Source organism: Podarcis liolepis (genome assembly GCF_965112155.1).
Source record: "Podarcis liolepis genome assembly, chromosome: 17".
NCBI lineage: Eukaryota > Metazoa > Chordata > Lepidosauria > Squamata > Lacertidae > Podarcis > Podarcis liolepis.
In genome coordinates this window covers 21818982-21834065 of record NC_139571.1, presented here as the reverse complement: position 1 = coordinate 21834065, position 15084 = coordinate 21818982, and the positions used below count along the sequence as shown (strand labels likewise).

At 45.7% G+C, this 15084-nt stretch overlaps 1 protein-coding gene across 2 annotated transcripts in view; it reads left to right on the top strand.

The window, feature by feature from the left end:
- The first annotated feature begins 4354 nt into the window (after positions 1-4354).
- Positions 4355-15084, top strand: part of AK3 (adenylate kinase 3) — a 14855-nt gene continuing 4125 nt past the window's right edge. Inside the window, exons 1-5 of one of the 2 annotated variants that reach the window (XM_083482349.1) lie at positions 4355-4588; positions 4725-5078; positions 10802-10921; positions 11866-12038; positions 14774-14892. In XM_083482349.1, coding sequence (XP_083338475.1) covers positions 4540-4588; positions 4725-5078; positions 10802-10921; positions 11866-12038; positions 14774-14892 — 815 coding nt within the window. In that variant the 5' untranslated portion in view covers positions 4355-4539. The remainder of the gene's footprint in view (positions 4589-4724; positions 5079-10801; positions 10922-11865; positions 12039-14773; positions 14893-15084) is intronic. The other variant, XR_014520636.1, reaches the window with a different exon arrangement.

Here is a 15084-nt window from a genome sequence, read left to right as displayed (position 1 = left end):
CTAGCTTTGCCTTCTGTGTGCTGCTCTGTCAGTTGTTTTCTCTTAAAAAGCAGATCATAACCTTCTTCAGATCACTACCATCTGCAGGTATTCTTCATTAAATAAGTTACCGCAGTTTGTGGGTGACCTCTTCCTTTAGACACACACACACACTTTCTCTCTCTTTTGATGCTGCTCTCTGTTCTCTCCTGGCAAAAAGCAGGCCTGGCTAGTTCAAAAATGCCCAGCCTTAGATGGACATGGCATTTCAGCAATGTTCCTCATACATACTTTGAAGGGCATGTGGACGCATGTAAAACAAAAATAAAATGACTTCAGGCTCAGCTCATAGGTCTGCTTATTCTCACTGCCGCACATTTTACACGGCTGAAGGAAATTAGCAGACAAGGCATGCAAAGTGCAATAGGTCTATTTCCAGCATATTAGAATTTAGTTAAGGGGTACCTAGGGTGTTTGGATAAAGAGAATCAAATCTCAAGGCTTAATCAGGTGACATCAAGGAAAATCAACCTTGTGCTTCGTTGGCAAGCCCCTTCTCTCTCCAAGGCAGAATTCCCCACCATGCCAGATTACCAGTTGAGTTCAACATCAGTGACTGGTTGAGCATTTAGCAATGCACTCTCCCAGGTTTCTTCAAAAGAAGTGCAACTTTCCTATGGCGTCAAGCATTGCTTTCCAGCAAGGCTTCAATACCTTTTAGAGCCATCTGGACTGCCTGGATGAAGAGGAGTGGTGGGAGCCACCAACTGGGGAACGCCCAAGGGGAGACGGCTCAGAGCCAGGGGATTGGTGGTGGGACAGTGATGGGTGTTCAGAGGGAGAAGAGGGAGCAGACTAGGAGGAGAAGGTTTCTGAAGTGAAGGACATGAGGAAGGAGTTGGTAATGCAGGTGAGCTGCAAGCAAGCTGCCATCTAACTCCATGGAGGCTCCTTTTATTGACACAATATGCAAACCCAGGCAGATACATTTTGGGCTGTGACCTTTACACATCTTCCAGTCCCGAGATCGTGGGGTGGGACAAAGTTATTTTGGCACCTGTTTCCACCGCGTCATTTTCCCCTTGCACAATGTATGACGAAGGAGACAAAGGTCTCAGAGACAAAGGTCACAGACAAGACATGGCAGACTACTGAGACCACAAAAGGTTAGACAGAGGGCAAGATGTTCAGACAGCTGTGGCTTTATCTGTGAGGGAGAGTGTGCTCTGCACCCCAAGGTCATGCATGCAGAGAGCTGAGGCTGCCCGCGGGTGGGAGTGTGCTCCACAACCCAGCGATCATTCCTACAGTTTCAGAAGCTGAAGAGGTAACAGGCTTTCATGAGCAGGAAGAGACCCTGGTAGAGAGAAGTCCAGAATCAGAGGGAGAAGTGGAAGTTGGAGAAGAGGGGTAGAGGGGTAGAGATGAGACTGGCAGTTAAAGAAGCCAGGGAGTCCCACTCCTGCTGTGACCATTGCCTCCCAACCCTGGTCTCCTATAACCTGCAGAGGTATGAAGAGGGCAGAGCAAAGAGAGACAAGGCAGAGAAGCTTCAGGTGGCTTGGGAAGGACCTGGGGGAGCAGGAGACTTAGGGAGCTATGGGAAGGAAGGGACCTTCAGTCCTCGCAACTGCCTCATTGGAGCAAGATCTGCTGGGAAGAGTGCTGTGCTCACTAACTAACATGAGCTGCTTTGATTCTTTGAATAGGGTCAACTTCACTGACACCTTGTGAGTTATTCCTGTCATGCTCGCATCTCCCGCCTTGACATATGGCATGCAGAAATTTAGGGAGTGATTTTTCCCCCTAGCATATAATTGTAGTGATGGGAATTGCTTCTTATATATATATATAAATATTTATTAAAGTTTTCACAATATTACATAATGGAAAAGAAAAAATACAAAATACAAAATAAAAAACAGTTAAAAACAATTCCATCTTTTTGTCACTTATCTTTCATTTGCTTGTTTCCCGGACCTCCTCATACCTCCCTTTTTTGTATTCCAGTTCAATTTATTAGTTCAGCAATTCCTTTCCCTCCTTATTTTATCCTGATCTTTAATCTTAATATATTATAGCATTAAATTTTTACCTGTTAAAAATCCAATTTTTTCATATTCTTTTATACCATTACAGCTAGAAACCACTTAACTTCAATCCAACATCATTCTAACATTCATTAATTTTGCAATATTTCTGTAAATAGTCTTTAAATTTCTTCCAATCTTCTTCCACCGACTCTTCTCCCTGGTCTCGGATTCTGCCAGTCATTTCAGCCAATTCCATGTAGTCCATCACCTTCATCTGTAGTGATGGGAATTGCTTCATTGGCAAGCAGTTATTCCAGAAGTCTTGTTTCTTGAGTGTTCATCCTAATTGGTAGACAACTTTGGGTCAAAACAAGTGTTATCCCACTCTCTCTAGAGCATTTCCCCATTAATATTCTTATCCCAAGAAGTATGGGGGGGGGGCAGATTCATTGTGCGGGATTTCCCAACCCAACCAACTGTAATTGTGAGGCCTGATATTGCTGGGAAGTGATTGAATCCCACCCAAAAATAGGGACAGCTTTGACATGCCCATTGTTTCTGCCTGCAGGGATGTTTCTAAAGGTTAAAGACCTCTGTCAACCATTACATGGGCATCTAACACACACTCTAGCAAAAGATCCACTCAGCTTTGCTCCAAAGGGCTTGTCTGCTAAAAGTGTGCAGAGAAAGAAAGAAGAGAGATTGTCAAACCCCAGAAGGACACAGGACTCCTTCTGATAGCACTTGCAGATCTGTTTATTGAGCACTCACATAGATTTTGTCTGCAAAAAGTTTGCAGGGAAGTTGCTCTCCGTTCACTATTTATTGAGCATTGATTCTGATTTGTTTGTCGGGAGGTGATGCAATGTTGCATTTGAATGTGCGGGGATAACATTTGCTTGAAACAATTTCCCATCCTTTTCCTTATCACAAAAAGTCAAATTTTGGGGTAGAAATGGGTTTGTCATGCAAGAGCAACAGATCAACTTTAGTTGCTCCTCCCGAATCTGTTGTTATGTGATCAAATTCCATCCCCAAATTGCAACAGTCTGGAAGAAGCAATTGTTTGTGTTTTTAAAATTACACACACACACACACACACAATGCACAAATTTAAAAACACACACAATTGCCTAAAAAAAAATAAATCTGCCTTTTACATGAGTCTTGAGGTAATTTACAATTATACCATAAAAAGAGAGTGGGGTGAGAGGATATTGGAGAGTTTGGGGAGGCGGGTGAAGGCTGGGAGCTAATTGTTTTGATGAAAGGGAGAATGGATGAGCTAATGGTTACAATGGATGAGAGAGACACAAAGTTGCATGACTTCATTACATTGCTGGTCAGAAACGTTGTCAAAAATAGAAACCTGAAATGGATACTGCCAATTTCCGAATCTAATCAGCAGCTAACATTGCATTAACAGCCATAAACTGTCCGGCTACCCCAAGATGAGATGGCAGAACTTGCGTCCCACAAATCATTTTCTCCCTTTGGCTTTAATTGGTCTACTCCATGGGTAGGCGCAAACTAAGGCACAGGGGCCGGATCTGGCCCAATCGCCTTCTAAATCTGGCCCGCGGATGGTCCGGGAATAGCGTGTTTTTACATGAGTAGAATGTGTCCTTTGATTTAAAATGCATCTCTGGGTTATTTGTGGGACCTGCCTGGTGTTTTTACATGAACAGAATGTGTGCTTTTATTTAAAATGCACTACTGGGTTATTTGTGGGGCATAGGAATTCGTTCTCTCCCCCCCCCATATAGTCCAGCCCCCCACAAGATCTGAGGGACAGTGGACTGGCCCCCTGCTGAAAAAGTTTGCTGACCCCTGGTCTACTCCATTCTGCATGAACTGGTTTGTGGACAACAGCCAGGAGAAATGAGTGCTTTGAGCTTCTTGCATCTAGAGATCTCATTCTGCAAAGGCCATAATAATAATAATAATAATAACAATAATAATAATAATATCATCAAAAGGGGGTGTCAGGAAGCACTAAGCTAAAATAAGTAAGTGGAAAGAAAACTAGCAGCAATCAAACAAAAGAAAAATGACAGCAAATCGTATCGTATCGTAAAATCTTTATTGGCATCACATACAACATCCAAAAGAAATCAGTACAGAATTACCTCTTCCTCAGTGTCACAAAACATTTGCTAAAAGAAAGGAGGCAGAGCAGTCTATCGTCAACAGTCTATCGAGTGTTGTGCTGCAATACCACGGTATGTATTGGCAAGTTATCATTTGGGAATCTTTGCCTCAGTCCCCCCGCCCCCCGTCTTGCAGTTGGTGGAGAGAGAGAGAGAAGAGAAACTTAATCCTTTGCGATCCTAAAAACACACATTTCCAAAGGATTAAGAGAAAGATATAAGACCCCACTGGCTCAAGCCAAAGCCCTAGCTAGTGGTGCATTTTCTCACAGTGCCCAACCCGATGTCTAGAGGACATGAACGCAATAGCAGAGGCTGGATGGCCACCTTCCTTGCACGATCTCGTGGAGATTCCCGCATTGCGGGGGTTGGACTAGATGACCCCGGGGGTACCCACGATTCTTCGGTTCTTCTTTTCGATCTCTGGTAAGCCCTTTCTCTGAGCGAGAGGGAGACTGGCACACACAAGAGAGAGAGAGAGAGAGAGAGAGAGAGAGAGAGAGAGAGAGAGAAAGGGTTTTTTGGTGCGGTTGTGATTATTATTCTTTTTTGCTCTTTCCAGGCAAACGGAAAGCCAACTGCAGCCGAGAGGAGAGGCACGACGTGGCGGAGTGCGCCCCTCTCCGCAGCCCTCCTCTTCCGACAGGCGAGGCCGGCCTCCGGGGCGGGAGCAGCGGGAAGAGCCGCCCCCCCGGCGGAGGGAGGCAAGGCGCCGCTGGCTGGGCAGCCGGAGGAGCCTCGGGGAGCGCGCTTGGCTGGGCGATGGCGGCGCGGCGGGCGCTGCTGCTGCGCGCCTTGATCATGGGCCCGCCGGGCTCCGGCAAAGGCACCGTGTCGGCGCGCATCGTCCAGCACTTCGCGCTCAAGCATCTCTCCAGCGGGGACATCCTGCGCGACAACATGAACCGCAAGAGCGGTAGGGAAGGAGCAAATCCTAGGTGCCAACTGCCCGGGCCCCTGGGTGCCCGAGCACCCACGAAATCCCCCACGAATGGCACGGGGCCGTGCACGCTGCAGGGCACCCACGGCTCAGGCTCCCACGGTCCCGGGTACCCACGGTCGCGGGGCCAAGCTGGCACTTGGTGCAAATCATGCCCGAGTGAGCCTCACCCCCCCCCGGGCGCCTTTCCCCCGGGACTGCAGACCTCGGGCATCCATGGGGCCGTTGCAAAATTAGGAGTGAATGTTGTTGTTTCCTCCAAAGCAAGGAAGGCTCCTCCAATGTCAAATGTGTAGCTTGCAAACAGACTCCTTCCTCCCCCCCCCGGCTGCCTTTTTGCCCCCCCCCCCGGCATATTGCTGGGATGCGTCTTTGCAAACTCCACGAGGAAGAGAAGCAGAATTTGTCGCTTTCTCTCCCCTTCCCTCCCCCTCTTTCTTTTTTGGCTGCGTTTATCATCCTTCTGGCAGGCAGAAATTCGGCAGGTGGGGAGGATTTCCTTTCAGTGATGTTGTTGGGACGTTTGCCCTTACTGAGAGCTTCCACTTGTACAATTCAAAGTGTTGGTGCTGGCCTTGAAAGCCCTAAACGGCCTCGGTCCTGTATACCTGAAGGAGCATCTCCCCCGGCATTGTTCAGCCCGGACACTGAGATCCAGCGCTGAGGGCCTTCTGGCGGTTCCCTCATTGCGATAAGTGAGGTTACAGGGAACCAGGCAGAGAGCCTTCTCCGTGGTGGTGCCCGCCCTGTGGAACGCCCTCCCATCAGATGTCAAAGAAATAAGCAGCTGTCTTATTTTTAGAAGACATCTGAAGGCAGCCCTGTTTGGGGAAGTTTTTAATGTCTGATGTTTTATTGTATTTTAAATATGTTGTTGGAAGCTGCTGAGAGTGGCTGGGGAAACCCAGCCAGATGAGCAGAGTATAAATATTATTATATTATATTATAATATATTATTGTAGCTCAGAAAGCTCAACAGCTTTGGCCAACTTTTTTCAAAAAAATCTCAATAACCTTGGGTGACCTACCCCCAGAAAGCTCAAAGTTGTTCCATTTGATGTTTAAAAGTTGGATTTCTTAATTTGGGGTTCAAAAAAATAGGGGTTGTCTTACACATGGGGGCATCTTATACGCAGAAAAATACGGTACTGCTTGTTCTGCCAAGGCAGGAGTTCTTCTTGTTAAATATCTTGTGTAAATGGAAGTGGAACGTTGCTGCAGAGCTACTGCTAGCTTTGTGATTATCTTTTGTTTTTAAAATTCATTTGTTTAAAGTTGCTTCTATGTTGTAAGCTGCTTTGAGGACCAGGTGGCAGAAAAAGAGAGTATCTAAATCTAACCCAGCATTCAGTTTCCAACAGAAGCTGGTTGAAAGCTTCTTAGAAGCTTGCCAGCAAAGCATGGAAACAGCAGTCCCGGTTGTTTTAAGTGTGTGGCATTCAAAAGTGTGCTCATTCTGGGATTCCATTTATCTTTCCTGGCTCCTAAGTGCTGCTATATCTGTCTTCTGTTATTATAGTGCTGAAGTTTAAACCCCCCACCCCAGGATGTCAGGTTTCAGGACTTGAACTTGTCTCTCCAGTAACTATTTTGAAAGCACACTGGTTAGATAGTTGCTGTGTTTCTGAGGTGCTGAGACAGTTCATAACCTACTTTAGAAAGACCAGGCTTCTGTGCAGTATGAACCCTGAGATGGTTTTTGAATTCCACTCTGTGTTACTTTCCCTTTCTATACTAAGGGTGAAGCAGCACTGTTTCTTTAAATATATTTTTATTTCTCATTTTTTTATTATTATAACCATTCAAAACATGTTCATAATGCAACAAAGAAACAATAATTAACAAAATGGAGAAGAAAAGTGACTGTTCGCAAAGTATAAATGTTAATGCAATTGTTTCAGTCTTGCAATGTGGATGTATACAGTACAAAAAGTTTGGTGCATTGTGGATGTATACAAGCCGCAGATTTTACTGCCTTATCCCTTACATACCCTTGAGTGTCTGCTGGATACAAAAATGGCAATCATGGCTCTATTAGCACTTTGTAATTTGCGCTTAAAGGTACTCCGTTGGCTTGCTTTGCATGTAGCACTGAGACAAAGAAGCATGCTGGTGTCTACAGTTACAAAAGTCTGGTGCCTGCTAAGTAGTGGAAAAGAGTCCATGGGGTCTCAGCTACTCACACGGGGTCTGTGTCCCTTTGGAGAATAGAAGACACGGCGGAGACTGTGGTGCTTTAAGAAATACGGTTTATTCAGCTATTTACACCTTCCGCCTCCTCATGCTGCCAGGAGCTAAGCTATGGTTTGGCTTTGTGTTGCATCCCAAAGCAAGCTTGTGGTTTGTCTTGCTGCTGTAATAAATGAAAATCTGCCCTTATTCCCTTATGGGGGACACAAGAGCCCTTATAGAGTCCTTTGTAGGTTCTCCATTGGTCGGAGAAAAGAACAGAGGCCAACCAGAAAATATTGAGAAGCAAAGCAGCTGGTAAGCCTGATCTTTATTGAGCTGTTGCAACAGGGTGCCCCCTTCACACGCAGGAGAAGGAGGAGGACCCAGAACCTAGGTGTGCCCGCCCTTATATAGACATTTTAAATTGCCAGCCCTGGAGTCCAAGACCACCCCCAGAAACACCATACAGACATCACAGAAGGGGTGTAGCTCCAGACCATCGCCCAGACACATCATACCTACATCACAGAAAGGCGATCCACAGCAGAAATCTGAGTGCCTTGTTTATCTCCTGTCGTTGTTTATCTCTTTTTCTGGCAGGTGACCTGTTAATGCTTACTTGCTTCGATACCCTGGGGAGCCTGGCCAGTCTTTTGTAATGTTAAATACTTAGTTCCTGAGCCAGGTCACAGGCTCACCCTATTCATACACAGACATACCCTTAAGACAGGATTTGTGAAGGAAAAGACAATGGGGAGGCTTTTCCATTTCCCTTTGACTTTGCAGAGAAAACATTTGGTCAGTTTGAGAGCCAAAATGACTTCATGGCTGTTTGTTTTCCTGTGCTGCTTCAGACATGTGATTTATATATTTATGTACGTGTTTGCTTGGTACATTTATGAACATTTTTTATATATATAAGACCTTAATTTTTTTATTTCCATGCAAACAAACAATGTTTGTTGCTGCAAACAAACAAAGAGGACTGCTCTTGGCTTACTGCTCATGGTCTTGTTTGCAGGATACAAAGCACCAGCCCAGGTTCAGACATAACACCAACCACATTCGCAGCAAGCCTTGGTTTGGCTTATTCCTGCATGCGAACTCTCGCCCTTTCCCCCTGCTCTGGCTAGTTAAAATCTCATGTGGTGCTGAATAGCAGGCAACTAGCCCTGTTCAAATAAACGTTGCTACCCTTTGCAAGTTCATGAAAGTTAAACATTCACTTGTATTGACCCTCAGAAGGCCAACATGCCTGTCTATGCAGATATCCCTTCCCGGTGCACCCAGTGACTTTATGGGCAATTCCCCATGGAGTTTACAACTGACGTGGGATAAAGTTAAACCCACACCATGGATGGAGGGGGAAGGCAAGGCAGATATGACACACAGTTTGCCGAAGAAGTGGACTTTTAAAATGTAGCGCTTGAGGCCTTGTGCCAAAGAACCGGGGGGCGGGGGAAGAGCTGCTTGGTTGGTACCATAGATGTAAGGGTAGAGATTAATGGTGGCTGCTCTGGAATGGTGTAAAGCAAGATAATATTCAGGCCCAATCCCATGTGCATGCACCTGGGAATACAGCTGTGCTCAAACTTAAGGCACTCTTTTCTCTCAAGGAATTTTGGACACTGTAGTTTAGCCCTCGCAGAGTTATAATTCCCAGCAGCCCTTAACAAACTACACTGCCCAGAGTTCTTTGAGGGAAATAATGTGCTTTGAATGTGTTTTAAAGGTGTAGGGAATACAAAGTCCTGGTCCCACTGAGAACAGTGAGATTTTTCTTCTGACACATGTAGAATTGCACTGTAACTGCAGTCAAAATGCAAAGGTTTTAGTTATGGGAAATGAGAGAAAAGGAAGGCGAAAGAGATGTTTATCCTCTTACACAGCGTTCAGAATTTTCTGCCATGGGGCCACTTGCGACAAGTGAAAATGCCTGGGAGGCCTGACAACTCCACCATCTGAAGGTGCATGCCTGGGGATCCTTGGATTTTGGCTGTTTTTACACACTAGTGTGCAAGTAGATAAATAGGTACCGCTCCGGCGGGAAGGTAAACGGCATTTCTGTGCACTGCTCTGGTTCGCCAGAAGTGGCTTAATCATGCTGGCCACATGACCCGGAAGCTGTACGCCAGCTCCCTCGGCCAGTAAAGCGAGATGAGCGCCGCTACCCCCGAGTCGGCCACGACTGGACCTAATGGTCAGGGGTCCCTTTACCTTTACCTTAACACATCCTGTAGAATTCTATCCATTGTATTTTATCTGCACAATCAGAATGAATTTCAGGAACCCAAAAGTCGTATTGAAAAACCGTCTGCCCCCAAAACGGCAACTAGGCATTCTGTTTTGGTGACTGTAACCATGGCTTAAGGAGGCTTTTGGCACCTAGCTTGTATATCTGAGTTTCCAACACTGCTCTTACACTTAAGTTGTCAGAGGACGAACTGAGGAAAAGATATTGCAGGCAATAGAGACAATCAGATGGAGGCAGCTCCTGAAAAAGGGGGACAAGAGATTTTTTGTTTTTTTTAAATGGATCATTGGCCGGGTGACGCAGGGAGTAAAATATTGAATACAGATGTGTTCCTAAGGCTGCAGTCTTAAGCCTGCATGCTGGGAAGTCTGTCTCATTGAACTCAGTGGGACTTGCTAAGTTAATGTTTTTAGAATAAAGGTAAGAATACACACACACACATACACACAAAATGGCAACGGAAAAGAAGAGCTAGTGGACCCCGCTGAGGGAGAAAGGGAGTCAGAGGGAGTGGCCTTGTTGAGCAAATACAGGGAGAACACTGGTTGCAGAAACTAGGTTGAAAGTGTTGAGACCGTCGAGCTCAATGGTGGGCTTGAAGAGTTTGGGAGATTTTGTTGAGGAAACCTGAGCAGATATCCCTCAAAATTTCTCCCATGTCACCTTTTCCTTTAATTTGGTTTTAAAAATATCAGCCATGCTACTTTAACTTAACAAGGCCTGGCATGGAAGAGACTGGAAAGATGAAGAATTACCGTATTTTTCGCTCTATAAGACGCACCAGACCACAAGATGCACCTAGTTTTTGGAGGAGGAAAACAAGAAAAAAATTATTCTGAATCTCAGAAGCCAGAACAGCAAGAGGGATCACTGCGCAGTGAAAGCAGCAATCCCTCTTACTGTTCTGGCTTCTGGGATAGCTGCGCAGCCTGCATTCGCTCCATAAGACGCACACACATTTCCCCTTACTTTTTAGGAGGGGAAAAGTGAGTCTTATAGAGCAAAAAATACGGTAATTAGGACTAATTATTTTGAAAACAGTGTGTATAATGTTTGGAAGAGGTTTGTTGAACTTGTGCTTCCTTGCTCTCCTCCATGCACGGCTCTCTGGCAGAGGCCTCACTCTCTAGAAGCGACTTCTCTCCCCTGATATTTCTCTACAAGTGCTTCAAATGAAAAGCAGAAAATCCAGAAAGAACTTTGGGCAAGTTGTGTTGTCCCACGTAGTCTTCTGATGACTTTTTTGTTGTTTTTGTTTTGTTTACGTCCACAGAAGTTGGTATCCTTGCGAAGTCCTATATTGATCAAGGCCGACTGATTCCTGATGACATTATCACGCGGCTGATGCTCAGTGAACTGAAAAACCTGGAGCGAAACAGTGTGTTGTTGGATGGTGAGAACTGGACATCTCTGGCAGGGCTGTGGAAAGTGCTCTCCCGCCCATCCTTGCGTGGATGGAAACTATGAAGTGGAGAGGAATTCTGGAACATTTGGGGCAGACATAAGGGCTGTGGCTCAGTGGTAAAACCACTGGTTTGCAGTCAGAAGGTCTCTGGATCTCCTGGTAGTGCTAAGTGATATATCGATATATCGTCCTAAACCGATGCCAGTAGACAGCAGCTTCCTATGTTCCTGATTCTTGTGGGATGTGATACATAAGTAGCAGTCAAGTACAACATTCCTTGTTTTCCTAGAGTGGACATACGGGAGAATGTTTGGTCCAGCCAGTTGAAAACTTCCTGTTTCATCCTGGCTGGGACATACTTCCTTTTGCATGTGACTAGAGGTGGGTGTGACCTTACCTGTCCAGGCAAGAAAAGGGCAAGTCACACACCACACTCCCTCTCTTTGACTTCCTCCGTCGTTGGAGCAGCTTTTTTCTAGAAATGCTCTGTTGTCTCTCAGCCAGCAGAGGACACTGGGATTATCCCCGTATGGGATAGACTCACATGTATATACTTTTGTAACTAAGTCTGCCTTCAGGGATCCAACTGTGAACTGATGATGTGAGTAAACTTCTTTTATATACTTTACGCAAGAATGTGGCGTGTTTATTCTTTTAAGAGGGATATAAGGAAACTTACTAGGAACCTAATAGTGAGAGGCTTACACAAGCCTGCAACCAGCTATCTGCTGTGCATTTAAAAAGGGAATGTAAAACTCTGCTAAGTAAAGGAACTTGCTAGCGCAATTTAGGAAGGATATTAATAAACAATATATCCTCTCCTGCCTCCCTGAACATCCCCACAATTCTCAGACTTGGGTGGGAGTGATTGCATAGCTATTTCACAAAGGCACCTGAGATTTCTACAGGGACGTTTCTTTTCTTTGTCACAGGCTTCCCTAGGACTGTTCCACAGGCCGAAGCTCTGGATAAAGTGTGTCCAATAGATACGGTGATTGACTTGGATGTGCCTTTTGAGACGATCCAGCAACGCCTGACTGCCCGCTGGATCCATCCTGCCAGTGGCAGGGTCTATAACCTTGAATTCAACCCTCCCAAAGTCCCTGTGAGTGAAGTTTGCTTCTAGTCCAGCACTGTAGGAACAAATATCCCCCAACCTTTTTTTTTCTGTGTGCCATTCAAGCAACGGACTAAATGCTTGGGTCACCCTGTATCTTATTGACAAATGCACTAATAATCTCTACTGTTCCTTATGGTTATGATTGTGCCACGAGTAGCAGTGGATCTAAAACAATTCTTACTAGCTGGGAATGCTTGAAACTGATAGCGCTCCTGCTTGTTGTTGTTTAGTCATGTCCGACTCTTTGTGACCCCATGGACCAGAGCACGCCAGGCACTCCTTTCTTCCACTGCCTCCTGCAGTTTGGTCAAACTCATGTTCGTAGTTTCGAGAACACTGTCCCACCATCTCGTCCTCTTTCGTCCCCTTCTCCTTGCGCCCTCCATCTTTCCCACCATCAGGGTCTTTTCCAGGGAGTCTTCTCTTCTCATGAGGTGGCCAAAGTCTTGGAGTCTCAGCTTCAGGATCTGTCCTTCCAGTGAGCACTCAGGGCTGATTTCCTTAAGAATGGAGAGGTTTGATCTTCTTGCAGTCCATGGGACTCTCAAGAGTCTCCTCCAGCACCATAATTCAAAAGCGTCAATTCTTCGGCGATCAGCCTTCTTTATGGTCCAGCTCTCACTTCCATACATCACTACTGGGAAAACCATAGTTTTAACTATATGGACCTTTGTCGGCAAGGTGATGTCTCTGCTTGCTAGGGGTTATTAACTGCAGGTGGGAGAATCGCTCAGCATATTTGTGATCGGTACTATTTGGGAAAACAGAGTGATAATTAGCTGATTACTAAATACCGTTGATGCTGCAAGTAAGTAAGTGCCTTTGTCAGTCTGCTCTAAAACAGATGAGCTGGTACAGCCCTGCATGGGTTCCACTGGTTAATACAAACCGACTATATGTATGTTTGTTCCCCGAAGCTCAGTGCTTATTGGGATATTGCTTAATGGTAAAATAACATGTCCTGATCAAGGAAAGGAGACAGATGCTCTGGGAGCACCTGACACCTGATGGTGGAAGGTGGAGAACAAAATTCAGACTGTCTATCCTACCCCTCCCACCTCAAAAAATACCTGTGAAAGCTGACAGTGGCAAACATTTGACCAATGTGCAGGTATGAATAGACTTGATACTGTAAGTATTTTTAATAGGCGATTGGTGGCTTTTACATTTTCTAAAAAAGGAAAACAAAACAAAACAGGTCATTCCAGAGGTATTTGTGCAATGATAATGGGACGAGGGTGGCGCTGTGGGTTAAACCACAGAGCCTAGGACTTGCTGATCAGAAGGTTAACGGTTCAAATCCCTGTGACGGAGTGAGCTCCCATTGCTTGGTCCCAGCTCCTGCCAACCTAACAGTTCGAAAGCACATCAAAGTGCAAGTAGATAAATAGGTACCGCTCCGGCGGGAAGGTAAACGGCATTTCTGTGCGCTGCTCTGGTTCGCCAGAAGCGGCTTAGTCATGCTGGCCACATGACCCGGAAGCTGTACGCCGGCTCCCTCGGCCAATAAAGCGAGGTGAGCACTGCAACCCCAGAGTCAGCCATGACTGGACCTAATGGTCAGGGGTCCCTTTACCTTTACCTTACTGGATTAAAACCCAGTCCCTCCTTTAACTCTTAACTTTGCCACATACAAGAAGGGGCAAGATGTGTATACAAACATCACACACAGGGTGACACTTAAGCTACAGAGACGGGGGGGGGGGGGAATCAGACAAAAGTTTTATTGTTCAGGTGATTCCATGTTTTAATGTGGTACTGTTTCTTGCATTCAGAAATCTCCTTGCTCTATGTAGGTGGGACCATAGTTTTATTGTAATGGCCTATAGCTAAATACAATAAAATCTGGCTTTACTTGAGCAACAGCACCAGTTTTATGAGAGCAGTTTTTGAAGTTTAGTCTACCTGGTTTGGAAATAGAATTTAATATGTCCCGTTATAATTTCTTTAGAGCCATCAAAACAAAGTTCACCAGGTGAGCAGAATCAATCCCTTTCACAGTAGATAAAGTCAGAGACCACATCCACAACATGCCACTTTAATAGTCATGCCTTCTCCAAAGAACCCTGGGAACTGGAGTTTGTTATGGGTGCTGAGAGTTTTTAGAGATCTCCTGTTCCCCTCACAGAGATACAATTCCCAGAGTGGCTTAACAATCCATCTCTCTTCCTAGGAACTCTTGAAATTATAGCCCTGTGAGGGGAACAGAGGTCTCCTAAGAGCTTTCAGCTCCCTTAGGCAAACTAAAGTTCCCAGCATTCTTTCCCTAAATGGCCTCGGCCCAGTATACCTGAAGGAGCGTCTCCACCCCCATTGTTCAGCCTGGACACTGAGGTCCAGCGCCGAGGGCCTTCTGGCGCTTCCCTCCCTGCAATAAGTGTGGTTACAGGGAACCAGGCAGAGGGCCTTCTCTGTAGTGGCCCCCTCCCTGTGGAACGCCCTCCCATCAGATGTGAAGGAAATAAGCAACTATCTGACTTTTAGAAGACATCTGAAGGCAGGCCTATTTAGGGAAGTTTTTAATGACTGATATTTTAATATTTTGTTGGAAGCCGCCTAGAGTGGCTGGGGAAACCCAGCCAGATGGGAGGGGTATAAATAATGCATTATTATTATTAACTTTGGGGGAAGTCATTACTGTGTAACATGGCGCAATTGTATGCAGGTGTGTCTAGAGTGAAACAGCATTGTGCCTGAGACTTCTCCTTTCCCATAACCAGGGTTGTGATGATATTACCGGAGAGCCTCTTGTCCAACGAGATGATGACAAACCGGAAACAGTTATGAAGAGGCTGAAATCTTATGAAACTGAAACCAAACCTGTCCTGGAGTATTATCGGTAAGCTCCTTACAGTCATACCTCAGGTTCCGAACGCTGCGGGTTGGCTGTTTTTGGGTGGTGGACCGCGTGGAACCTGGAAGTACCGGAATGGGTAACTTCTGGGTTTCGGTGCTCACGCATGCACAGAAGCGCAAAATGACATCACGTGCATGTACAGAAGCGCCGACGCAGCGCTTCAGGCTACGAACA